The sequence below is a fragment of the Grammomys surdaster genome, unplaced genomic scaffold (assembly GCF_004785775.1).
Source record: "Grammomys surdaster isolate TR1022 unplaced genomic scaffold, NIH_TR_1.0 144, whole genome shotgun sequence".
NCBI lineage: Eukaryota > Metazoa > Chordata > Mammalia > Rodentia > Muridae > Grammomys > Grammomys surdaster.
Window position 1 is genome coordinate 7,440,619 of NW_021604602.1, and position 25,041 is coordinate 7,465,659.

Genomic DNA, 25,041 nt, shown 5'->3' on the forward strand with positions numbered 1-25,041 from the left:
GGGAAGAAACCAATTCTGGGCTTGGATTTACTTTTTACTTTCAAACCAGTTGGCAAAAGAAAAGTATGGAAGCAGAAGGAGCTCCGTGAGTTCAAGGCCAGGCTGGTCTACACAGTGAGTTCCAGGCCAGCCAAGGCTACACAGTGAGACCCTGTTGCAATTAAAAAGAAAGAAAAAAAGAAAAAGGAAAAAAAATACGTTGCAGCTATATCAAAGCAGCTCACACAACGGCAGAAAGGTCTGCCATGAACACGAGGGCTAAGCAGCTCACCCTCCACAGCCACAGCTCCCAGGAACGCACGTGCGAAAGGAGCCCCTTCCGAGACTGACCAACCCCGCTCTGAAAGGGAGAGAAGCCACTTGGCGGAGGTGGTGCACGGACCACAGCTAGCTTTGCCCACAGTGCGTGTGTGCCACTCCTCACTTCACACAACCTACCCTTTTTAATGGCAGCAGTAATTCTGGGATTTAGGTCCAGCTGATCCACGTCCATTTCGTGGGTTTACCACGAGCGATGACAACACACTTCCATGAGCTTGCTGTCAACTCAAACCACCTGTGGGAGGGAGTACATGGGAAAGTGACACACAGGGCAAACTGAAGTGACAGTGTGGTTAGGCGTCCCCCTGAGCGCTGAGGACAGGTGTCTCTGTCCTGGGAACACTACTTTTCCTGGGAAAGCCGAGGAAGATGCTTCTGTTGGCACCATCCACTCTAAGAAGGACTAGGCAGTCTGGAAGCCTAGGCTCATTCCAGATGTTGGCACAGATCTAATTCAGCTGTCCCTAACATCCTGAAGGTGACAGTGCCCGAGGCTCAGCTGCGAGTGGGGGAAGAAAGCTGGCTGCCCCTTGCAGCTTCTGTCTAACTTCTTGGGGCATAGATGGGTCTCGCTCAGCATTCCCTAACTTTTTGTGAGTTTGGGATTTTGAAGGATGGTGGAGGGGAACTGAACCTCATCAGAGAACAAGAGAAGAGGCAGGACGGCAGCTCCGCCTCACCAGAAAGCACAGAGAAACCCTCCCAGAAAGGGACCTGGAGAGGACAGCACCAGGCCTCTGCTCTGCCCACCTGGGCTGCCTATGTTAGGGCCAGTCCAGTGTGAGGAAAAGACGTGTCCCACAATACACCGTAGTCTTCTCACACGTGGCTTCAAATGACAGTGCCAAGAAGCACTAAGGATGGGGGCGGGATGGCTCAGGCTGGCAGTGCCAAGTGTGAGGAGTCTGGGGACGTTAGATCTGGTGCTAGGCAGGTATGGTGGCCTGCCAGTAATCTCAGCACTCACAAGGCAGAGACGGGTTCCTCAGAACAGGCTGACTAGCTGAATCTGTGAATACGGCGGCTGATGGAGGGATACATGTCAGACATCTGGCTTACACACACACACACACACACACACACACACACACATACACACACACACATCAGTACGGATGCAAACAGACATACACGTATGTACATACAACACAGACGCACACATCACACAGGGCAGGAGGGAAGCTGGCTCGGGAACATGCTTCCTGCTGAGGACACAAAGTTCTGGCACCGGACTCAAAGGTTCCCCAAGCCATCTGCTACCCTGTCCAGTGGTGAACCAGAGCAACCACAGGGCTTGGTGGCGGCTGGACAGAGGACATAGATGGGGCCGGTTCTATCCGTGTACCGGCAACTGCCAAGGTCATGAGGCAGCCAACCTTGCTTTACAAAGCGCCACTGAACAACTTCTACTTCAACACTGAGAGCCGGCGTCTCAGGCAAAGGCACGGAGCTCCGTGCTCCACTTGGCCGCCTGTCTTCCGGAGAAGGAGGGTTACACGAGCCCATCCCTCCAATCGGGGAGACAGGCTGTGACAGAGTGAGCAAAGCTCCCAGGGAGCTGATTTGGCCAATTACCCAAAGGAGCTAGAGGATGAGGTGCGCGCGGTGGCTCACACCTGCATTAGAACGAGGAAGGTTGAGTGAGGCAGGACTGCTGAATCCAAGGCCAGCCTAGGCTACACACACAGTGTGACTTGTCCTTACAGACGCCACAAGAAAAAAAAAAAGAAAAGTCACAGGTCAAGTCTGCAGCGACTGGTCACGCCGTGGTTGGCCTGGGAATCTGGCGCTGAAAGCAGGTCCCGCACTCAGTGGGGAGCGTCAGGACTCTTGGTTCGATTCCTCCAAACCCCGCTACGGGGCCTAAAGGGGTGCCCCGCCGGGGAAGCTCGTTCTTGAGTCCCGGCCATGGCCTGGAGCGCTCGAAACCCACAGTGTCCTCTGTCCTCTCCCGCCACCCCATGTCCTGCCACTCGCGATCGACTAGCTCACCTGCCGGATCAGCGGCCCCGCAACTCTCCCGCGCACTCCGCCCGCTCCGGAAGCTCCGCCCATCTCAGTCTTCTCTTCCAATGAAAGATTCGAGTCCGAGTCTGCTCCGCCCAGAAGGAGCGAAAAGGCGGCTACGTGGCCGGTTAATTGGCCAATCCGAAGTCACAATCTCCCGAGAGGAGCGAGGGTACCACCTCCGGTCTTCGCCGCCGATTGGTGACTGGCCGTAGGGGCGGGGACCTTGCGCGGATTGGAGAAGGGCGGCTCTGGGGCGGATATTACTCTCCGATTGGCTCATATTCCGAGCTGTGGCTGAGGATTGGGCTTCGGAGCTGTCATCGCGCTGGTGGGCGGGGCGGGGCGGCACCCTGTGTAGGCTCAGCGCGGGCGGTGGCGTGAGGGGTTCAGGCGGAGACATGTCTTCGGGGGTGGCCGCGCGTCGCGACGCCAAGAAGCTTGTGCGCTCGCCAAGTGGCCTGCGCATGGTGCCGGAGCACCGCGCCTTCGGAAGTCCTTTCGGCTTGGAGGAGCCGCAGTGGGTTCCGGACAAGGAGGTGCGTCCTAGCCCCCGCGTCCCCAGCCGGAGCCGGGGCGTCTCCCACCTCCGTCCTCGGGGCGCTCGGCCGCGGCTCCCCTCCGGGCGTTCCCGCTGTCCCTTCCGCGCTGTGGGGCGTTTTCCATTCCTTGGCGGTCATTGGCTGCACGGTGCAGAGCCCGGGGGAGGCCCGAGGGCGAGCGGGGGAGCGTGAGTTTGGGGCTGGAGTGTGTCCGTGGGACGAGGGTGAGGGAGTCCGCCTCCACTTGCCCACGGAGGAACGGTGCCAAGGAGTTTGCAGTCTTCGAAGTTCTAAACTCTGCAGAGCTTGGCCCCTTGGGAGAAAATGAAGCATTTCACGCATTCCATGCGATTTTATTTCAGAGCAAATTAAGTGTGTTTAAAAGACACCAACGTAAATACTGGTGACTGATAAACTTTTTTTTTTAAACTTTTTTCATTTATTCGTGTCCTCAATGTCTAGTGTGTAGATCAGAGGATAATTTGTAGAAGATAGTTTTCTTAAACCATCTGGGTCCCAGGGACGGAATTCAGGTCTCAGGTGTGGCAGCATGTGCCTTGACTTGGTGAGCTGAGCTATCGAAATGGCCCTGGTAAATTCATCTATATGTTTCTCTCCCGCCCCCCTTTTTTCTCCCCCTCTACTCCCTCAACCCCCTTCCTCCTTCCCCTTCCTTAAGGCGGGTCCTCACTATATAGCTCTGGCCGTTCTAGAACTCACTACAGAGACCAGGCTGGCCCAGAACTCCTAAGGTCTGTCTGCATCTGCCTGAGTGCTAGGTACGCACTACCACACCCTGTTGCTATGTTGTCCTCGAACTCCTCCTCCGTCAGCCCCTTGAGTGTTAAAGATGTGCTCCACCACACCTGGCCTCCTCCCAGATTTTTTAAGTTCGAGTTCCTGCTTGGAATTCTAATCAGCTGCTCTTCTTTCCCCTTTGGATCTCATCCACAGGTGGGTGGGGCCAGCAGCTTCTTAGAGTGAGGTCCAGTGTTCTTAAAACAGTGGGCCCTGGGGCCGGAGAGCTGCCTGTGCGCCAGAAGCCTGTAGACTGGCTGCTGTGCTCTGCCACTCCCCAGCCCAACTCTGGCCTTCCAAGAGCCTTGAAAGAGAAGGTTCATCTTCATACTCAGACGACTCCTGGCTATACTAGTGTGTTGCTGTCCCTGTCCTCCCTGATTGTGCTCTTTCAGTTTTGCACTTTACCCTTGCACTTAAGCATCTGAGCACACAGTTCCTCTGTGTGCAGAGATAACCGAGCACTACCCTTGAGTGCTTTTAGCGACGCCCCTGAAGGGTGTGTGGGCTTAGGAATGAGCAAGCATGATTATTCATGGTATAGGTGAGTGTCTGAGTTCAGGGCAGTGAGTTCCAAGCCGGCTAGGGCTACACAGTTGGGACCCTGTCTTGAAAAGATAAAAAGGCGTGTGTGTGTGTGTGTGTGTGTGTGTGTGTAGATATGTTGGAGAACAGCCTGGACTCTAGCCCATGGAAGGCTAAGAATTTGTAGTAAGAGTTTATAACCAGCCTGGGCTACACAGCTGTCTCAAAAATAAAACCTGGAGTGGCTGCTGGGGAGGCTGCTCAGAGGGCTAACAGCTTGTTGAGAATGAGTTCCAGAACTGTCTCCAGGGAAGCCCAGTAATGCCTAGATCGGAATCACGGCCACCTGTGTGGCAGATGAGGCGGCCAGTTGGGATGGGAAGCCATGCCTTAGGGGGTCAGAGGCTGAGGCTCTTGGAAAAGCGCTCACTGTCCCTAGACTAGAGCTCTGGAGGGGCTTTCCCAACAGTCTCCCTGTTCTACGGGGTGCCTTTAAGGTAGATATTTCCCCTGCTTGACACCTGATGAAATCTTTATGTAAACCTTTAAAATTTACGGGGTTATGGGACATCCCCATAAGCCTGGATACCCTGACAGCAACTCTGTGTCTGTGCCAAGAGGGGAGAGGTTGCTCTGACAAGGGAGTGCCAAGGAGAAGGGCAGCAGCTCTGTGAGAGTCTCAGGGGTCACAGAAAAATGGGCTTGGCTTTGCAGGGGTGACCAGGGCTGGAGAGATGCTTGGACAGGCATAGGTGGCAGACTCCGACAGAAGGTCAGGTGGAGAGGGGTAGCCCAGGGCCTCATGGAGGGAGAACGGCCACTCTACAGTCCAGGCAGGAGTCAGGCTTCAGCTCCACTTGGTGCTTGAGAACCCAGTTCAGCAAGTGCTTTATGGGAAAAGAATGGGGATTTGGAGCGCCTGCCAAACCTGGTCTGGTGCTGAACCCCAGGAGTGGGGGGGGGGGGGTTGATTGTGATCTTACTTGGTCCAGGGGGAAGGGCGATTGGTCTGACGGAAAGGCTGGGATTTCACAATTGTTAGGATCGCAGTGTAAAGTTCACCCTGTGCTCCTCTGAGGGCTACAGGAGCCTCCCGATGTGCTGCAGCTCTGGAACCGTCGGCTCTGTGAGAGGCTCCCTCCCATGGCTGGCAGAGAGAGGAGACCCGTGTAAAAGTCAGGATGACTTTTTCTGGATCCACTTCCAGGCTGCAGTTTACACAGCTGTAAAGTGCAGACCTGATAGCAGTCCTGAGCTGGAACCGCTCGACTCCCCTGAGCCTGCAGCTTCCAGCCAGCTTCCAGCCCCAACAAACCATTCCTTCCTCATCTCGTGTGTGTGTGTGTGTGTGTGTGTGTGTGTGTGTGTGTGTGTATGCGTGCGTTCGTGTTTGTCTTCTCCTTTGACCTTTTATCTTTTCTTTCTTTTTTAATGTATATGACTGCATGTTTGTCTGTGTTCCCCATGCATGCTTGGTGCTTGCAGAGGTCAGAAGAGGGTGTTGGGTTCCCTAGAGCTGGAGCTGTGAGCCATCATGTCCGGGCTGGGTACTGAACTAGATCCTCTGCAGGAGGAGCCTGTGCTCTTGACTGCTGAGCCGTCTCTTTTGCTCCTGAACTGGGCTTGTGAACCTTCTGTTAATTAACAAACAGTCGCTCTTGGGGTGTGGCTGCCTGTGTGAGTAGAGGCCAGCCTTTAGCTTGTTTCTTCCTTTGCCATGGGATCTGGGGATGAACTGAGGGGTGACAGCAAGCACTTGACCCTTTGGAGCCATCTTGCTAGGCTCTCTTTTTATTGTGTTTTTTTGTTTGTTTGTTTTTGTTTGTTTGTTTTGAGAAAGAGTCCCACAAGGTTGTCTAGGCTAGTCTTTAGTTTGGGCTGGCCTTGAATTTGTAATCCTACTGTTTCATCTCCCAAGTAGCCTGTGACTACAGGCGAGAACCACTTGGCCCAACTAAATTAATTTATCTTTGAAAAATCTAGGCCATAGTTGATCCGAAGCCTGGTGGATGGACAGTTTTTCCACACTGGGAAGAAAGGATGGTGGGGTCAAGGTTGCCTCATTTCCCCTTCCTCAGAGGGGAGATAGGTGTTTTTCTTAAATGCTGTTGTATTTATTTATTTTCATGTGTTCGAATGTTTGCCTGCATGTGTGTCTGAGTAACCGTGTGTGTTTGTGTGTGTGTGTGTGTGTTTGTGTGTGTGTGAGAGAGAGATGCCCACAGAGGTCAGACGAGGTCATTGGATGCCCGGAACTGGTGATTGTGAGTCACCACGTGGGCACTGAGAACTGAACCTAGGTCCTCTGCAAGAGCAACAGGCGCCCTTAATCTGAGGCTTGTCTCCAGCCCTGCAGCCTTGGTCTTTTCCCAGTAATCTCCTGTGTGCAGCCACTTGAGCCTGCAGTACACTGTGAGGGTACGATTACCTTGTGCTGTCCATCTGCTCTGTCACATGTCCTAGAGGAGTAAGAAAGAAGGCACCTTGTTCCAGCGATTCGGTATGCTGAGCCTCTGAACTGTACTGCAAAGAGAAGGGGGGGATTCCACCTCCCACGTTCGGAGCTAGGCCTGGCTTTGCTGTGGGCCTCTTGTTCTTTGCTGCCCAAGGCTCCCTCACCCGGCTGGAAGTGTAGCCTGCATTAAACAGCTCTGAGTCAGGCTGGGTGTCTAGACCAACAAGCAGCAGGAGCCTTGGGCTCTTGGTACTGGGATGAGGGAGTAAGCTGGAGATTTTCAGAGAGGGCTCACTCTTACTGTCCTGTCTCTTCCTCCTTCCCTTTGTCCCCTGACTGACCAGGTCATCCTCAGGGCAGCTCTTTTTTAGCTTATTCCCTACCTCTGGAATGTGGAAGCAGTACAGGGTGCCATAGGGGCCCCAGGAGAGTGCTACAGCCTGGCCTGCCCATGCCATGGGTAGGTAGTGTCTGTTCTTGTGGGTTTGTCTGTTCAGCCTTGGTCAGACAGAGCCTCAGACTATGGGTAGGTCTCATGGGACCATTGCTCAAGCAGGTCTTGCCGCTGCTAGGCCACGCGTGTCCTGTAGTCTTTGCTAAGCTACTGGCTGAATGGGTTGCTTCGTCTACTCCTGTAGGTCTCAGTTCTGGGGTTAGTGTGATGATTGAGTTTGCCCATCGGTGACCTAGAACAGATCTGACCGTGATGCAGAGCGAGGGTCAGCTGCAGACACTTTTGCTGCATGCGGTGAGGCAGTGGGTTTCTGGGCTTTGTGTGGTGTAGCCTCTGAAAGCTGTGTCATACACAGCAGAAGCTCCAGGGCCCAGTCGAGGGGGGAGCTGGCCGACTCCCCTGCATTCTTGTTTACCCCAGGCTGGCCCCTAGCTGACTTGGGCTGGTCCCTGAGGTGGGGCTGATCATGTGGCAGGACTTTTACTTTTATGGTTTTACCATCCTGTTAGGTTTTTATTCTCTTTTTCTGTTAAATGATGAGCTGATAATTCGAATCTTCTTTGGGCGAAGGTATTTTTATTTTTCAAGACAGGGTTTCTTTGTGTAACCTTGGCTGTCCTAGAACTCACTCTGAAGACCAGGCTGGCCTCAGACTGACAGAGCTCCATCTGTCTCTGCCTCCTGAGTGCTGGAACTAAAAGCATGTGCCATCACTGCCTAGTGAAATTTATTTTATTAATGAAATCAACAGAAAAATGATTTTGTTTAAAAATCTTTTCTGAATAAGCACCTGGTTATTTGTGGGGCTTTCTGTTGTTTTATTTTGTTGAGATAGTCTTAATGTTTATTTCACAAGCAGTTCCCAAACTTAACTCTGTAGATGGGAATAGCTTTGAGCTTTCAGTGACCCTCCTGCGTCAGCTTGGGAGTGGAGAGTTGTACAAGCCTGGCTAGTTGTTGGCTAATTAGAATAACAGAATACCTTTGGCCACTTAGGTTTTGAAAGGGATGGATACGTGTTCTAGTTGTGGTCTCAGAAACTGGTCTTCAGGGGTCGGGGAGATAGCTTAGTTGGCAAAAGTGTTTGCCGCAGAAGAATGAGGACATGCTTTCTAGAAGCCATGGCAAGGCTGAGTGTGCCACCACTTGCAAGTTGCCTGCCTCTGGTAGCCTCTTGCAGGCCCTGGTGCTGGCTGTCAGCTGCTGTGAGCACAGTCACGGGGAGGAGACTGGTTGGAAGTGTGGGGCTTGGGAAGGAGGCCGGGGAACAGGGAGATGCAGGAAAGACGCTCTGACTAAAGGTGAGAGCGTAGGCACGTGAAGACAACGTGGCCTTGGGGAGGCGAGAGGGAACCCCAGGTCGAACACACCTCAGGGAAAGGGACAAGACTCAGGTGCATCCAGGTGACCATTTGGAGTGTGCAGTCTGGACGATGGGTGCGCCTGTGGAGTCAGCGGCCACTGTTGTTTCTCACTGCTCCATTTCCCCACTTCCACTTTTTCTTTTTGGTTTTTCTCTGTAGCTCTGGCTGTCCTGGAACTCATCTGTAGACCAGGCTGGCTTCTAAGTTGGAGATCCTTCTGCCTCTGCCTCCCAAGTGCCAGGCTCTACCTTTCCACAGTCCTGTCATGGAGGAGACCAGGGACAGGGCAGAGATCTCTGCATAGAGGACGGCAGAGACCTAAGGTGTCCCTTGGGTCCTAGCGCCAGACGAGGGTGGTTTGTGAGGTAGGGACTAGGATTCTAGAAGGGGCTGTGGGTGGTGTGGCCCCTACAGGGACGGTCCAGGATGGTGGATCAGGGATGGTGCTGGCAGTCGTAGCTGGACAAGAAGCTCTTCTGAGGAAACAGGAAACGGGAGCACAGTCCCCGACATCGCCTCTCAGGCCAGGGGTTTGCTCACTCAGCAGTAAATGTGTCGCAGCAGGTCCTAAATATTTCACTATACTGTGTATGTGGTGGTGGGGATTTGGGTGTGGGAGAGTGCACCCCTGGTTCCTCACACCAGGGAGCCCAGAGACAGGCAGATTCCTGGGCTTGCTGAGCAGCCAGCCTACCCTCCTTGGCAGACTGTAGCCCATTGAGAGCCTCCCTCCACACACAAGGAGGACCTAAGAAAGACCTCTGGTGTCCACACACACTTCACTTCTGAAGATAGCATTCTACCACACCCATGGAAAGTTGGTTCTTTGAATGTCATGTGTGTGTTGTGTTCCAAGCCAGAACTGTGCGGTCATGGCTGCCAGGGTGGCCTCGGGGCTATAAAACAGCTGCTCTCACTCTCAGTGTGACCCGCTGTGTAGCTTTTGTGATAGACGTCTGAGTCAAGGAAGCCACCATGTTGTAGCAGGGACCTGCCACTGTTCAAAGTGTGTGGCGTGCTCATGAACTGACAAGAACCTGACGGCAAAGGCCTCTGACAGAGCTACCGACTGGCCTCTGTGCACAGTTCCAGAGCTGGGATGGGTGAGGCAGGGACTCCAGGTCCAGAAAGAACAGCAAGAAAGCACGTGCTAGCCAGGGAGCTCAGGAAACCTAGAAGCTACATAGCACAGCGCGTGGTCCCATGGAGCTCCTCAGGGCTGAAAGGCTCGGTATCTCTGTCCTTGCTGCAGTGATCCCCCAAAGGGTCCCTGCTCTCCCACAGTGAAGGGACACTGAGCATGACCCCCAGGACTCCTCTCAGGCACCTGCAGAGGCTTGGTGCTGTTGGCCTCTTGGATCAGTTGAGGAAGTGGGCCTCATTAGATCGGCATTTCCTCTGAGCAGCCCACTCGTCTGTGTGGGTTTTGGGGAACACACCTGCACTAGTCTAGTGCTGGGCGCATGATTTGTAGATCAGTCCAAGGGCAGAGCTTCGGGCTCTCAGGGGATGGTCCCATTCCTGGCCACTTCTGTGTGGGCATCTTCCAGAATCTGCCTGTGACAAGGCCCAGAGCAGAAATAGGTCAGGCTCCCAGTGGGGTGAGGAGGGCCCTCCACAGATTGCCTAGCTGATGTAGTGGAGAGAATGAAGAGCCTCTAGCACATGTGTAGGTGGCAGGGCTTGCGATTACTTGGGGTCTGGTGACCAGATACTCAGGATGAGCTTCTAGCCTTTGTGGTTCTGTGCTACAGAATCTGACTAGTGGCTGTGTGAATCCTATGTTCTTTCTCATTCTGTTGTCCTGACAGAAAGCCAGGCCTGTGCTGGCAGGGCTGCAGCCACACATGGCAAGCCTCTGATTGACTACATTGCTTGTCAACAGAGCTAGAGATTCATTAGTAGGTGTCCGGTCCTGATGCCAGGCCTTGCCAAGCTAGAGCCCTCTGTCAGTGCTGAGACCTGGAGGAACTATTAGAACTATTAGATTAAAAAGGTCTTGGTCACAGTAGGACCCAGTCATTCTTTTTTTTTCTAGAATTTTTTTTAAGCAGTCCAGTGATCCATTTTTCCAGCCCCCTACTTTCCTCCTCCTCATCCTTCTTCTTCTTCTTCTTTTTTTTTTTTTGAGACAGGGTTACAGTATGTAGGCCTAGCTATACTGAAATTCATTTTGTAGACCAGGCTAGGCTCCAGCTCACATAGATCTGCCTGCCTCGGTCTCTTGAGTACTGAGATTAAAGGTATGCGCCACCACCGCTCACCATTACGGCTGTCTCTTCTCCCATCTCTGGATAGCTAAGACATCTGAAGTACCCATGACTTCTCACACAGAAGGCCATGCCTAGTCTCACTGGCGCCTTCTCTAAGGCTGGGAGCACGAGTGCATGGGACTTAGGACAAGTCTGTCATAGCTCAGTCAAAGCCTCCTTCCATGATTTGCACTGTTGATGGCTGGAATTACTCTTCTAGAGTTAGGAGTAAGCACCATCTGGGCGTGAGTGGGACACTGAGGGACCATGTCAATGCTGTCTTCTCACACAATTTCCCCTCCTTCCAGAGCAAGCAGGAAGCTAGTTCAGAGCGGAACCTTCCCCTGACTTGGGAGATGTGTGCCTTTAGAGTTGGCCATCCGATGTCACCAGATATCCTGAGCTAGCTATGAGAATTACCATACACTGAATGTGATGTCCCTCCAGCTGGGCACTGCAGACACAGCTGCAGTCAGTGGTGTCCAGAAGTAGCACTCTCTCCTGGGATATATGGGAAGAAGTGCTGTGACCATTCCTGAGGACTCAGTAGGCCCCAGCTGGGCCTTCCAAGGTGCACTTAGAACAAGTCAGGAGTCCTGGGGCTGCTGGGTCCTCATTCCAGCAGTGGAGACTAGTCAGGCTTCAAATCCCACAGGCACCTGGGCAGACAACCCTATCCATGTGTGACTGAGGTCTTGCTAAACATGAGCATTTAGAAACCTTTTTATTTCTAATTATGTGTATGCAAGCACCAGTGTCAAAGGCGGAATCCATTTCCCTAGAGCCGGTGTTTACAGGCAGTTGTGAGCTGCCTCAGGTGAGAGCTAGAAGCTGAACTCGGGTCTTGTAGAGAGCAGCAGGTGCCCCTGACTGCTGAGTCGTGTCTCCAGCTCCCACACTCCCACAGCCACATTCCCACAGCAAGGTTGTTTTTTTGTTTGTTTGTTTTTTCGTTTTTGTGTAGCCCTGACTGTCCTGGAACTCACTCTGTAGACCAGGCTTGCCTCAAACTCAGAAATCCACCTGCCTCTGCCTCCCAAGTGCTGGGATTAAAGTTGTGCGCCACCACTGCCTGGGCCACAGCAAGGTTTTAAATACTGATTGAGCAGACAGTTTGCAGTGCCGGCTTGGCTGACTGAGCATGGGTTCCCCTGCTGCGCATGCTTTCTTCAGGTCTTCTGTCCTGGTCTGTCCTTATGTGATGACGTAGGCCGTCCCTCAGCACCGTCAGCCATCCTGACTTGTTCACTCTGTGTCTTGGCCTCGTGAGTGCCACATGGTCCAGTTAGCATGACTTGTTTCACAATTCAGAAGGAAGGTGGTGGGCTTGCCTGCTGTATCATCCAGACTTCTAGTGTGGAGTGAGCAGCTCAGGGGACTAGCACCTTCGGCAGGTCCATGGGTTTTTAGAGAGAATGTACTTTTTAAAGTTGTGGTGACCCTTGGAGTAAACCAGCTGATGGTCTCCAGGTTTAAGGTCCCCAGAGTATCTGAAGATGTCATACATGTCCTTTGAATTTGATGACACTGGGCCATCTGGAGAGGATACTTATTTTTTGTTGTGGGTCTTGTTATGAAACGGCCCCTCTGAACAGGATTTATACCATGTACTTGAATTCTGGGGTAGGAGAAACTTCTAGCAGGATGCAGCCTCAGTGGAGAGTATCCCGTTCCACTGTGTCAAGGGGACTAGCAGCAGAGGAATGCAAGCAAGGGCAGACAGCAGATTCCACCCTGTTCACTGATGAGCTGTGCAGCCACACCCTACCCCCAGGCCTTTCATGCCATCTTAGTTGGTGCCATTCTCCTGCCTCTGTGCAAATCCACGTGCACAGGGATGTCCTGTTTATTTCGAAGCTCTGAACTTGGGCTCCTGTGACAGGATAGAGGTGAGGCGGCTGGAATGAGCTGCCCTGCATCCAGAGTCTGAAAGAATCAAAGCCCTTCTGATCCAAACTCGGCTGCAAAAAAGTTAACCTGTGCCTTTGCTTCTCACCAAATATTGGCCATTGGGCATTCAGGCCAGGTCCTGGCTGGGGCTCCTGCGGGCCTTCAAGCTGCCCTCCTAACCGAGAGCCTTGGGCTATGGCCTGGTCAGTCTGTCTGGCTTCTGAGCTAGACCCTGAGCTCAGCGGGCTGTTCTGCCTTGTTCCATAATCTGCCTCTGCAGACAGATTCTCAGCAGCCTTTCCTGGTACCTCTTGACCCTGTCTTAGCTGTTAGCCAAGTGACAGAAGTGGATTATAATTCTCTGTCATGTTCCTTCCTAGTGTCCAAGATGTATGCAGTGTGATGCCAAGTTTGACTTTATCACCAGAAAGGTAAGCTGAGGCTGTGGTGGGGGTGGGGCGGTGGAGGTAGTGCTAGGCCTATAGACAGAGTTCTTTCTGGGGAAAGCCCAGTTCCTAAAAGGAGCTGGAACTTACAGGCTATCTTGATGTCCTCTTTCAGTCAGCTCCCCCACGGAGTACTGAGCTCTCAAAGAGGCTCAAGAGACAGCCTGTGCTGGGCAGCAGGAGGTCGAAGGAGTTGGCTTGGGTTGTGCTTGAGTGATTGAACTGCTCACCTAGAATGCATAAGGCTCTAGGTTTAGTCTCTAGCAACACCCACCCACCACACACAGACACACACACACACACAGACACACCCCACACAGACACCTACCACACACAGACACATACCTACCACACACAGACACACACACATCACACACCCACTACACACAGACACACCACACACAGACACATACCCCCACTATACACAGACACACACCACACACACAGACACCACACACAGACATACAGAGAAGCTCTTTGGTCCATTTTTCCCAAGTGAGGCAGAGCTCTGCTGTGTTGACAGTGGGTTTGTGTGGAAGTGACGTACAGTACAGGTGCATTCTGGGGGGTCCTGTTTACTGCCCGACCTTTCTCCTCATCAGCATCACTGCCGCCGCTGTGGGAAATGCTTCTGCGACAGGTGTTGCAGCCAGAAGGTGCCACTTAGGCGCATGTGCTTCGTGGACCCGGTGCGCCAGTGTGCCGACTGTGCCCTGGTGTCCCACCGCGAGGCTGAGTTCTACGACAAGCAGCTGAAGGTGCTCCTGAGTGGTAAGCAAGCGTGGCGAGTGGACACGCTGTCACTTAAGGTGCGGCCTGCTCCAGGATGTGTGTCTTGCCCTCCTACTTTCTTTTGAACCTACTTAAAAGCAGCTCTAGAGCTGACCTCAGAGATGGAAATGTTCCAAGGTGTCTGACTTACTGGGCACTGCCATCAGAAGGACAGGGAGCCTGGGCTAGCAGCACCTTCCCCAGATGGAAGGCTGTCACTAGTAGTCAAGTTTGTGTGACCATGGGCCTAAAGGGGAGAGGCCTGGAGACAAGCTACTGAACCACATCCCTCCGAGGAGCACAGGGAGAGTTCTCTTGGGGGGTGGGGCCTGCCTCCCACAGCTCTGCCCTGCAGCACAGCCTCTGTGCTGGGGGCCTGTGTGTACCCCGCAGGCGAGGGCCTCCTCTTCTCCGTCACTTTGGTCTTGTCCACTCTGCTCTAGAGTAGAGTTACTAGTGTTTGGTCTGGGACTTGAATTCCCTCTCCTGCTTGCTGTCTTTGAAGGTTGTAACAAAATCCACAGCTTTGTATGTGTAGCAGTGCCTTTATTTTGTGTGGATGGGTATTTTTCCTGCATGATGTCTGTGTGCCATGTGCCTGCCTCATGTCTACTGAGGTCAGAAGAGGACATCCATTCCCCTGGAACTGGAGTTCGAGGCAGATCTGAGCACCATGTGTGTGCTGGCCATTGACTGGAGGGCTTTTGAGAGGGAGGGCATCAGCGCTAACCACTGAGCCGCTCCAGTCTCCAGACAGGGTCTTTTTAAGCTTTTGAGACCCTTAATTCATTATTGACTTTTTCCTAACCAAAGGGACCCTAAACACAAAGCTGTCGTTTGTGTCAGCCTGTCCTCTCCCGTGTGGTAGTGGAGGAGAGCTTTTCCGTCCTGAGAGCAGGGTCTGCTGGCAGTTAGATGAAGCAGTAGTCATGTGTGGTTTGGTTTTGTCTTCCAAGGAGCTACCTTCCTTGTCACTTTTGGGGACTCAGAGAAGCCCGAGACCATGGTTTGTCGTCTTTCCAGCAACCAGAGGTAAGAGTAGACGTCGCACCAGCACTGGCCTGTGTTGTCATAAGCTTTTGGCCTCAGTCTCATGACTGTCCCTCTTTTTGTTACAGATGCTTGATTCTGGATGGAGACAGCCATCATGAAATCGAGATTGCACATATCTGTACTGTCCAGATTCTCACAGAAGGCTTCACTCCTGGAGGTACATGCCTTTTCTGAGCAGGAGGGAACGGTCTAGTACCTATGTGGGTAACAGGAGGTACTGCACTTGGTCACAAGATGGCCGCCATGCTCCTCACTGGAGCTTGTATTTAGTCGTAACTTGAGAACCCACCAGGTAAGTGGAAGAGCAGACGATCAGGGGAGATCTGCCTGTTGTCCATGACTTCCTGTGACTTCGGTAATCTTACTCACTGTTAGACTACACTGCAGATGCACTGTCTGGGGTTCCAGACAAGGTCTGGTGGCTGACCTGGAACCTGCGTGCCTGCCTGCTGTCCTTGCCTCCCCTGCAGGCATCTGTGCAGCCGAGGCTCAGTGCCTTGGTGAGCTCAGCGGTCTTAGCTCAGCCTGACTCCATTGGCTGGACTGCGCCTCGCACATCCTGAACCTGCAGATCTGACCTAATGCATCTTGCTTTTCATTCTCTGACTGACTCTTGGTTGTTTCTTCTTTGCACTGCCTGCCTACCTTCTTCAAGTAGAAAAAGACATTCACACTTACACCAGCCTCCTGGGGAGCCTGCCTGTCTCCGAAGGTCAGCCTCCATCCTCCTTGGGCCACTCCTCCAGCATGCTGTGATGTCTGTTCCTCCTCTGGCCCCTTTGCTTCTATCTCTTGGGGTGGATTTTGAAACTTGGGATCACTTTTGATTAAGAGAGATACTAGGTTCAGTGTAAGAGCCTTTAAACCCGTGTCCTGACAGAACCAAAGAAGTTTGCTCAGTTCTTTCCCAGGGGGACGTTCTGCAGGAGTTGACAGCATCTGTCAGTGTAGGGTCTCCTTTGCTGACTGGGCACCAGGCCTATGCAGTGGACAGCAGGTGTCATCACTGTACCCAGTCGCTTACCTCACTCCAACACTGGCCTCCAGGGGTCCCTGCCCCTCAGCGCCTCCAGCTCAGTCTCAGAGGCTCAGCTAGTGGAACCGCAGCAGGGAGGTACGTGAGGTGCACGGAGCAGTAAGCTACTGAAGACCCCAGGTGCCAGATGCTCCACTCCTCACTCTCCTAGGACAGCCTCGCCCCCGGGAGTCCAAAGTTCAGAAAATGTGCATGTGTGTATGTGTGCCGTGCACACGACTAGTGCCTGTAGAGATCAGAACCGTGTTTTCGATGCCCTAGAGCTGGGGTTACAAATGGCTGTGAGCCATCAATTTGTAGGCTGGGAACTGAACCTAGGACCTATGTAAAGGCAGTAAGTGCTCTTAATTACAGAATCATCTCTCTAGCTACCATGGGAGTGTGTGGTTAAAGTGTTTATGGCTCTACAAAGCATAAAACAGCCACAGCCAACAGTGGCTATGACCACGTTTCAGTACGTTTTTATTTACAAAAACTGGTGGTGCCTCGCCCAGATAGGAAGTTGTGCAACAGCTTGGATGAGTCGGCTCAGCCAGGCCTTCAGGTGATCTTGAAGGTTTGAATTAGAATGGACCCCAGAAAGCCTTTCTCTCTGTAAGCCCATCCCCACCCCATCCCCAGCCAGGAGTTTTGCAGGCAAGGAAGTCAGACCTCTTCCTGTGCTGTGGTCTGCATGCTCAGTCCACTGGCCAGTGGGACTCAGACTGCTTTGATTTTAGAATTAATGTCGGATTAAAGGTAGGTTATTTCCCAAAATGTTTTCCTTCTGGTCACCGTGAGAAGGTTAGCGATCATGTGAGGCCGCATGGTGGGCCTGACAGACCTGATTTCTCAAGTGGTTCCTGAAGCAGACCCTAAATTAAAGAGCAGCTGGTTATAGCCAGAGATGGAGCTGTGACTTTGCCTCTTGCTGCATCCAGGGGATGCCAAGAGTCCTGAAGGAATGGCGCTGACAGGGTAGTGGGGCACTGCTCCTGCACTGGCAGTCTGCTCAGCCCCGGCCTCCAACTTCTAGTGAAGCCAGATCGGATGTCACTATCTGCTTGGCTGATCTTCTGGTAGCCAGGCCATTCCTAAAGCAGTTTCTGTGCTTCCACTGCTGTGCGTGCGTGCGTGCGTGCGTGCGTGCGTGCGTGCGTGCGCTGTTTCTCTGAAGGTAGGAAGGGAAGGATCATGGCATGGGTAAGGAGCATGGCGTGGCAGTTTGTGGACTGTTGGGGAATAGGGCTATGTCACACGTCCCTGTCTCAGTGATATGGTACCGTTAGTTTATCCTGGCCCTGGGGATCACATGCCGAGCTTCTATCCCTTTTCCATTCTCTGTGCACACGGGGGTCTCTGCATGTTTCTAACAACGCTGCTTTCTGAGCAGCACACAGGGCATTAAGGTCCCCACATGACACCTCATGTCCCTCCTCCAGCAGGCAGCACTCGAGCCGCAGGCATGCTCCTGCAGTACACAGTGCCAGGGGCAGAGGCTGTAGCACAGTTGAGGCTGGCGGCTGGAGAGGACGCACATGGCAGCAAGAGGCAGGCAGCAGCGTGGCTGGCAGCCATGCACAAGGTACGTACGGCAGGGTGGGGAGGCTGAGTTCATGGACAAGTGTGTTTACCAAAAGACTGCCACATGTCTGGGGTGCCCCTGCCTGCTCAAAGGCACACAGGCACAGAACCAACCACGCTTTATGGTGTTCCACAGGCTACCAAGCTCCTCTATGAATCACGAGACCAGTAACTTCAAGGGAGCTGAGCTCCGAGCATGTCGGGTTACAGAGTCCAAGCTGCTTGCCCCTGCCCGTGCACCCAGGGTTCTGCCCTGTGTGTGCCTGGAAATGCAATTCAAGTCTGGAAGCAGAGTATTCACTTACCTAGTGCAATATGTACACGGCTGATTAATGCTTTAGAGAGCTTATGCTGTACTGCATCGCTGGTACTTGAGTAGGGTTGGGAGAAAGAAGCTGCACTACAGTACTGCTAGACCAGGTTTAGTGGAACCATGTTTCTGTAAACTTCAGGTTCAGTAGACATTTTTGGCCCTGTTCCCACACAAACAAGTTCGGTGGTGACCGCTCAGGCCCCTGGTTTAGCATTGGGCCCTTCCGTTCTCAGTAGCCCACTCACAATGCCTTAGCCTGTTTCTGTCACTCTGCTGTCACTAACCAGGGTGAGGGACAGTCCTTGTGCTATGTCTCTAAGGAGAAGGCATCAGCTTTCTGTTTTCTACTTTCACTTACTGTTTCACTTTATTAAATTGACTGTACAGTAATTTGTATATAAAGTGTATGATTAAAACTTATTTTGAAAGTACACAGTAAGCTCTGGCCTCACTTTGTGCAGCTGTCCTGCATCCAGAACACAAGACTCAAAGCCAGGGGTGAGACAGCAGTTTATTGTGCACGTCACACAGCATCGGTGGCGTTGGGATGGCACAGGCTGCTCATAGGACATCACTTTCGGCGCCACCCTGTGTGATCATCAACGCTTGGCAGCTGACCCAGAGCCTACACAGATTTACACGTAGTTATGCACAAGAGTCACAGAAAAGTCAGGCCTAAGGGCTCGTGTCTCCATGAGAAGAAACACTGCCAACACAGCTCTGGGAGGTTCCAATGGCCTGGTTGAAAAATAATCCTGGTGTATAAAAAGCTGGTCTACAGAGTTCAAGCCCCAGAGCACAGAGCTCGCCCTGCTTGGAATGCAGCCACAGTGACAGTGTCCCAATCTGCCAGGTGGCCTTCCTGAACTGGGCTTTCTAGACCCCGTGTCTTAGCTACTCAGAATAGAAGGAGCTTACGCCAAGGGGAGAATAAACATGACGCTGCACAGCTCAAGCTGTAGGAAGTGCAGCCACAGCCTAACGTCATCAGGAACTAAACAGAGCAGTGTCCAAATGGGCTCCTTTGGTTGTGAGAGGCAATGTGAGAAGGGATGATGGTTTGAGACTTTCCAAGAAGGGGTAGCCAAAGCCACCTGGTAGCAGCTTGCTCTTGCTGAAGGTCTGAGACATTTAACATGAGAAGGGAGGGGCCTTTGGGCCAAGTCAGAGCCTTTGTCTTCACTGGCAATAGTCAGAGGTCATAGTCATGACTTCTTACTGGCAAAAGGGCTGGATGTTGTTGGAAACTGGGAATTTACTTGGATTTACAGTAATTGGCAAAAATGCAGTCCTCTGTAGGCAAAAGTGCTACTTCTCCCAGTTACTGCGCACTGGAGAAGGGCCTCACCTGGGAAGCTGGGATTCACATTGTGGATACTGTCTGCTAAAGTGAGCACCATGAGGCCATCCTAGCTTCAGGTTTTCCAGGGCAGCTGGAATCTTCTCGAGTAGCTCCAGGGAGCAAATCAGACTATGGTACTCCAGGGGGCTCAGGCAAGTGTTCGCTGCCGGGGCTTGATCCGTGGATACAACTGGGAAGCAATGGACAAGAGTTAGGGCACAGATGACTGAGAAGGGTTTGGCCTCTAGGTTCCTCTCCTGTCACCTCAGCGTTCTCTCCAAAACGTGCTTGCTCAGACCTGACCTCAGCTGTCACCTCCACTAAGACCCAAGGATCCTGTTCCTATCTTTATCACACCTGAAAACCTGTCACTGTCCCCAGGGTCCCTCAGGTGTTGCACCCACGCTTTGGCATCTGGCAGGTTCAAAATATCTGGGAAGGTTTGTCAGGAAGCATCTGGCAGGCTTGTCACAGCACTTAGAGGCAACCTTTCTGTTAAAGCATGTTCTGAATGCAGCATAGCTGACAACCGTGACCCACACCTCTCCACGTCATTTCTTTACAGGCTTTCCTTTGGAGCAGTCAGGTCTTTATCCAAGGCTGGCGGTTAACTTTCCTTTCTTCTGCCTTCCAAATGCTGTGCTTACAGAGGGTGGGGATTTGGCTCAGTGGTAGAGCACTGCTCAGGCCCTGGGTTCAATTATCAGTTCAGGAGAGGGAAGGGTTACAAAACTACCAAAGCACAACAGCAGCAGCAGCAAAACCAAAGCAACCAGCAGTAGGACTAGTTTGTACTACTACACCAAGCTCTGGAGAATTCCAGACTAGGGAGAACTACGTGGGTGGCTTAGTACTTGAGAAGTTTGCCATGAGCCAAGCAGACTGAAGTGACCAATAGTCTTTAAACTCCCACATGCTCTCCAGTATGTGACAAAGCCACACACCTCTAGGGACTTGGGGGCTTGCCCATATACAAAGCAGGCTGCTGGGGCTTGGAGAAAAGTGTTCTGTTCTACCTTGATGTCAGCGGAACTGAACCCCATGCTATGAGTGTCTTTGTGACTTTTGTACGGGTCAACAAGGCCAGAAGACTTCCAGCATCAAATCCGAGTGTGCTGAGTGCTTACCCCCAGCAAGTTTTTGGGCACATAGCCCTCCCGGTCCCCAAGACGAGCCCACCACCACTCGGTCTCGTTTTCATCTTTGCGCCTCAGGATGGTGATCGCATCCCCTTCATGGAAGGACAGCTCATCGCTGTTCTGGGCCTCGTAGTCCCACAGAGCATACACCATGCCTTTGTTCATCACTCCCAGCTTCTCTTGGACCCCTGAGACCACAAAGGGATACAGGTTTTAGCAGAGGGTGGCCAGCAGAGATGAAGGTGAAACAAAACTCACACCACGAACCAATTTTAGGCAACCATCAGCTAGGAGCTGTGAGCACCGAGGAGCAGTGTGGCGGCTGCACATGGAGCTTTGCACCTTGGGTGTTGTAACATCACACGGGGTCTTTTGTGATTTTCTCCCTTACCAGCCTATGTGACTGCAGCCTCCTTCCCATGTGGGCTGGGCTTGCCAGGGCCTGTGTGCCTGTCCAGTTTTAGTGCCCAAGAACTTTGCTGCCTACCGTTGTTGTGGGAGTTCAGTATAGACTAGAGCCTGGCTGTCAACACTTGTACCATCAGGCCCAACAGTCATTTCTCAAGTTGTATGCTGTACAAGTGACTGTGCCTGCATTAACAGAGGACATGGTCGAGCTCCCCATTTCTGACCTCGACTACAGCACCTCCATTAGGACATGCCCTTTACTCACCAGATGTTCGAGGTGCGTAAATGACCCAAGCCAGCTCACAGGTGGAGCAGCCCTGCTTCAGCTCGTGTACCCAGCAGCCAGTGTGTGGACCAGTGCTGCCTGGTGACCCCACTCCTGTGACCCTGCTCACCAAAGCAAGCATCCAGGCCATGCTCCATCATCGGCAGTGGGACAGAATGCCCGTGGGATTTGTGTTGTTCACTAAGGCAGAGTCTCCCCATGGAGGCCAGGCTGGCCTGCAGCTACCTCAGCTTTCCAAGTGCTGTGGGTTTGAACTGCCCAGGAACACATGGGAATCTTTGATGTTTTGAGGGTGAGTATAAAGGCAGTGAGCTCTTAAGCATGGTCTACTCCCGGAGCCAGACTCTAGCCCAGCACACAGGACAGAGTGCTGACTAGCCAGGGGAGGCTGCGGAGGCACACTGAGCCTCCACACATACCATAGAGAAACTGAGAGCACTGGATGTACCCTTCTTCCATCTCTTCACACTTGTCTGCAGCAGTCTCAATGTCACTGATGGTAGAGGCAAAGATGGCGGCTCCACTTTCCACCAGCTGCTTGCAGAGGTGAACACTGTTGCAAGAGGCAGCACAATGCAGTGGTGTCCTAGAACCAGAGGGGAAACAGAGTCAGGAACCACCCAGGGATACCTGGGTGCCGTGTGACACAAACCTCCAAGAATTCTGAAGGTACCATAGCTTTGTGCCAGGCAAGTTTCTAGGTATTTTGTTAGTTTTATGTGTATGGATGTTTTGCATGTATGCATGTATGCATGTATGTATGTATGTATGTACATTAGTGTGCACTGGCCAGAAGGAGGGTGTCAGTGGATTCCCTGGGACTAGATTACAGATGGTTATGAACTGTTGTGTGGGTACTGGGAAGCAAGTACTGGGTCCTCTGGAAGATCATCCAGTGATGCATCGCTGGGGCCACAAAGTTCTACTTGGTTTTTTGAGACACTTTCTCTGTGTGGCCCTAGCTATCTTGGAACTTGCTCTGTAGACCAGGTTGGCCTTTAACTCACAAGATGCTCCTGCCTCCCGGGCGCTGAGATTAAAGGTGTGCGCTACCACATGCTTCCAGAGTTCTAGTCTGTAAGGTTTTGATTCATACAGATTACTTAAGATTATGTGTAAATCAAGAAATGGGTCTAACAATAGGTGCTCGCTGCATAGCAGTATCAACATACATGAAACATTTAAAGATACATTTATTTATAGACAGCTAAGCTGGTGACCGTGTGTGAATGTCCCTGTGCAGGTGCATGTAGGGACAGAGGATGACACTGGGCGTTTTCTTCCATTGCTTTCCCACGTTGGTTTTTTTTTTTTTTTTTTGGTATTACTGGATTTTGGTTTTTCCACGAATTTATTTTTTCATTTCACATCCCAGTATCAGTCCCCTCCTCCCAGTCCCCGCTCACAGAGCTCCTCCCCACATCCCTTCTCTTTTGAGAAGGAGGAGCCTCTCCACCTGGGTATCACCCCACCCTGGCACATCAAATCACTGCTAGGTATTTTTCACTTTCTATAGGACGCATGTATTTCATATAGAATGTTTGAAAACAGGAAGTAGAAATAATTGCAGTGCTAATAAGGGAAATGAAAAACACAAACAGCTGTAACAAGAAAGAAAAGGATGCAGGCAGCAAAATGCTGCAGATGGCTTTTCTGGGAATGAACAAGAGGTATTCTTCCTCTTATGATTCTCAATTTTCTGAGGCTTGAATCATCTCTTTTGTAAGGTAGGGAGTAAGTCTCTGAGCCTTTCCATCCCGCACCCATGGGCTCTCACCATCCATCACTGTCTGCAGCGTTCACGTTGACACCAAAGTCCAGCAGAAACTTCACGATATGGTGGTGGCCAGCACAGACGGCATTGTGTAGAGGGGTGATCCCTTCGTCATTGGGTTTGCTAGGGTCTTCCACCTAGGACACAGAGCGTGTGAGAGCCAGCCCTTCCAACTCTCAGCAGCACATACGGGAGGATGGCTTACCTCATAGATAATCCTCTGCACTAGATCAAACTCTCCTTCTAGAGAAGCATCTAGAAGCAGTGCTAGGGGGTTGAAGCGCACTCTCAGCCCATGCCCTGTCCGTTCAGAGTTAGGCTTCTTCAGGTTGGTCCGTTTGCTCTGTAGGTAGGTGGAAGCAGTTCAGTATCAAGTGACCTACCCAAGTCAAAGACCAACCCAAGACCCTGCTGTGGGACGGGGTGGCAGGAACTGAGGCAGTTCTCCAGGAGCAGCTGTGGTGGCAGCCTTAGGAGGGCCTGGCTATCAGCTGAGTGCAGTGGCTGCCTGAGGTGGCTAGCTACTCCTGGGGAGATTTGTGGGAGGGAGTATGGTGACAGCCACACTGCTGAACCACATGTCTTCCCCAAGGGAGTCAGCTTATCCCTACTGCCATGCCCTTGGTAGTGGTCCAGGGATCCCACTAAGAAAGGCTTGTGTGTATCCCAAGATGGTCCCAAGCCCTCCCTGCAGTGTCACTAGTGATTTCCCCAGAGGCTCCTTGCTTTTCTCCTGTCATTCAGTGTCAGTGACATCTGGCTTATCAGCGTATTGTGTGCTATGCTTTGGACTATCCTGTCCCCACATCTGATCCTGCATGCCTGGCTTTGGTCTGGCAAGGATACCCACCGCAGATGCTGCTGGAGGATGGGTGACAGGGGAAAGAGGTGCTGGAGGGACTTGATCCTCCTCTGAAGGAGCCTCAGCCACAGGACTTGGGATCTGTTCTGTGGAGGGTACTGTGGCCACGTTGTTGTTATTGTCCTCAGCAGGCTCAGCCGTTTGATGAGTTGTTTGGGGACAAATGAGGTCCTCTGGCTCTGGGGAAGGTAACTCATTATCATTGGCATCTGAGGATGGGGGAAGCTCTTCAGGAAGTGGGGCTGTGGGCCGGGGAGGGAAAGGCTCATCCAGGTTGCCATTAGCATTGGTGTTTCCATTGTCCACATCAGCTAAGGTGCCCACAAAGTCCTGTGAAGGGCTGGGCTGGTAGAAAGGGGTGCCCTCCATGCCACCAGCCAGGGTGTTGAAGCGCTGATAAAGCAACTTTTGGATGTTGGGCCCTCCAGGGCCCTCTGGCTCTGTGATAGAGTTGCGCTTCTTCAGGGGTCGGGGTGCATTGGCCAGCTTCCTGCGGAGAGCCTCCAGGTCCGCATCACTCTGATAGCGGAGTGGAGAGTGTACGATGGGTGTGAGTTTGGTGGGACTGAGCGGCCGTGGCAAGCTTTCCACCGTGCTGCCTTCTCCAGGTACACTGGGGCCTTCCTGTTCTGGCTCTTTCTCAGCACACTCTGAAGGTGGCTGAGGCTGTGTCGTGCCTGGACCCAGAGGCCCATGAAGAAATGGTAAGGGCGATGGAGACGCTGACCCTGACGGTAGGACAGGCTTGCCGTACACTAGAGGAGAAACAGAGGACAGAGCGGGTTCACCTGCCTGCTGGAACACGAGCCTCTCCCTGGCACTGACTGGATGGCAGGGAAGCTACTGCTCCTGCTGGGTTCTGATTTCTGAATCCTCAGCAAAGCTTTTCCAAGACCTCTACTGCTCCCTTTTGACTGGATTTTGTTTGGTTCCAAAATGGGGATCTTCCAAAAGAAAAGGTTGTCAACCTGAGTTTCCCCATTCTATAAAGTCTGTTGTTTTCCGGCCAAGGAAATGCCAAGTCCACTACCTCTGCATTCACGCCTGGGACTGACCAGGCAACACGGACAGAGACACTTACCTCTCTGGAACAGGACACATTTGATCTGTGGCCCAAGAGCTTCTCCCAAGGTCAGAACCGTGGCCACAGACCACACTACTTGGGAGGTCCTTGACAGGTAACACGCCCAGGAACTGAATTACAAGTATGGCTGCTGCAGCCCTGACCTGGCCCACAGAACCCTCCGGCTAGAGTGGGAATCTCTGGACCTCGAGCGGTCACAGAGCTGTGCTGGGTCTCCTCATTTGCCTAGAAGGGCCCTGCTCAAGGACCCGCTCCAGGACGTCCCTCCTGGCAGCTCCCCACACTGCCCACGCCCAGGACGCTTACTTAGCAGTGGCCAGCAGGTCCACCCCAGTCACGGGGTAACTAAGGGCACA

General features: G+C 52.5%; 3 protein-coding genes across 6 annotated transcripts in view; 1 reads left to right on the forward strand and 2 right to left on the reverse strand.

Annotated features, from left to right (window-relative positions):
• The window catches only part of Xrcc3 (X-ray repair cross complementing 3), a 10,762-nt gene extending 8,391 nt beyond the window's left edge, over window positions 1-2,371 (reverse strand). The window contains exons 1-2 of the mRNA XM_028764555.1: window positions 2,314-2,371; window positions 439-556 (exon numbers count right to left, since the gene is read on the reverse strand). Of these exons, the coding sequence (XP_028620388.1) occupies window positions 439-493 (55 nt within the window). The 5' untranslated portion in view covers window positions 494-556; window positions 2,314-2,371. The remainder of the gene's footprint in view (window positions 1-438; window positions 557-2,313) is intronic.
• Window positions 2,372-2,667: 296 nt separating this feature from the next.
• Zfyve21 (zinc finger FYVE-type containing 21) lies at window positions 2,668-18,223 on the forward strand. 4 transcript variants are annotated; one of them, XM_028764458.1, is made up of 8 exons: window positions 2,719-2,867; window positions 12,989-13,039; window positions 13,657-13,825; window positions 14,782-14,857; window positions 14,944-15,035; window positions 15,534-15,590; window positions 17,339-17,478; window positions 17,614-18,223. In XM_028764458.1, the coding sequence occupies exons 1-8, from the start codon at window positions 2,730-2,732 to the stop codon at window positions 17,647-17,649; spliced, it is 759 nt and encodes a 252-aa protein (XP_028620291.1). In that variant the 5' UTR covers window positions 2,719-2,729; the 3' UTR covers window positions 17,650-18,223. The 4 variants fall into 4 exon arrangements, with proteins under 4 accessions (XP_028620293.1, XP_028620291.1, XP_028620292.1 ...); XM_028764459.1 differs by having other exon boundaries at window positions 15,537-15,590; XM_028764460.1 differs by lacking the exon at window positions 15,534-15,590 and having other exon boundaries at window positions 2,668-2,867; window positions 17,336-17,478.
• Window positions 18,224-18,282: 59 nt separating this feature from the next.
• Window positions 18,283-25,041, reverse strand: part of Ppp1r13b (protein phosphatase 1 regulatory subunit 13B) — a 39,032-nt gene continuing 32,273 nt past the window's right edge. Inside the window, exons 11-16 of the mRNA XM_028764457.1 lie at window positions 23,590-24,356; window positions 22,945-23,082; window positions 22,743-22,876; window positions 21,385-21,551; window positions 20,260-20,459; window positions 18,283-19,322 (exon numbers count right to left, since the gene is read on the reverse strand). Coding sequence (XP_028620290.1) covers window positions 19,281-19,322; window positions 20,260-20,459; window positions 21,385-21,551; window positions 22,743-22,876; window positions 22,945-23,082; window positions 23,590-24,356 — 1,448 coding nt within the window. The 3' untranslated portion in view covers window positions 18,283-19,280. The remainder of the gene's footprint in view (window positions 19,323-20,259; window positions 20,460-21,384; window positions 21,552-22,742; window positions 22,877-22,944; window positions 23,083-23,589; window positions 24,357-25,041) is intronic.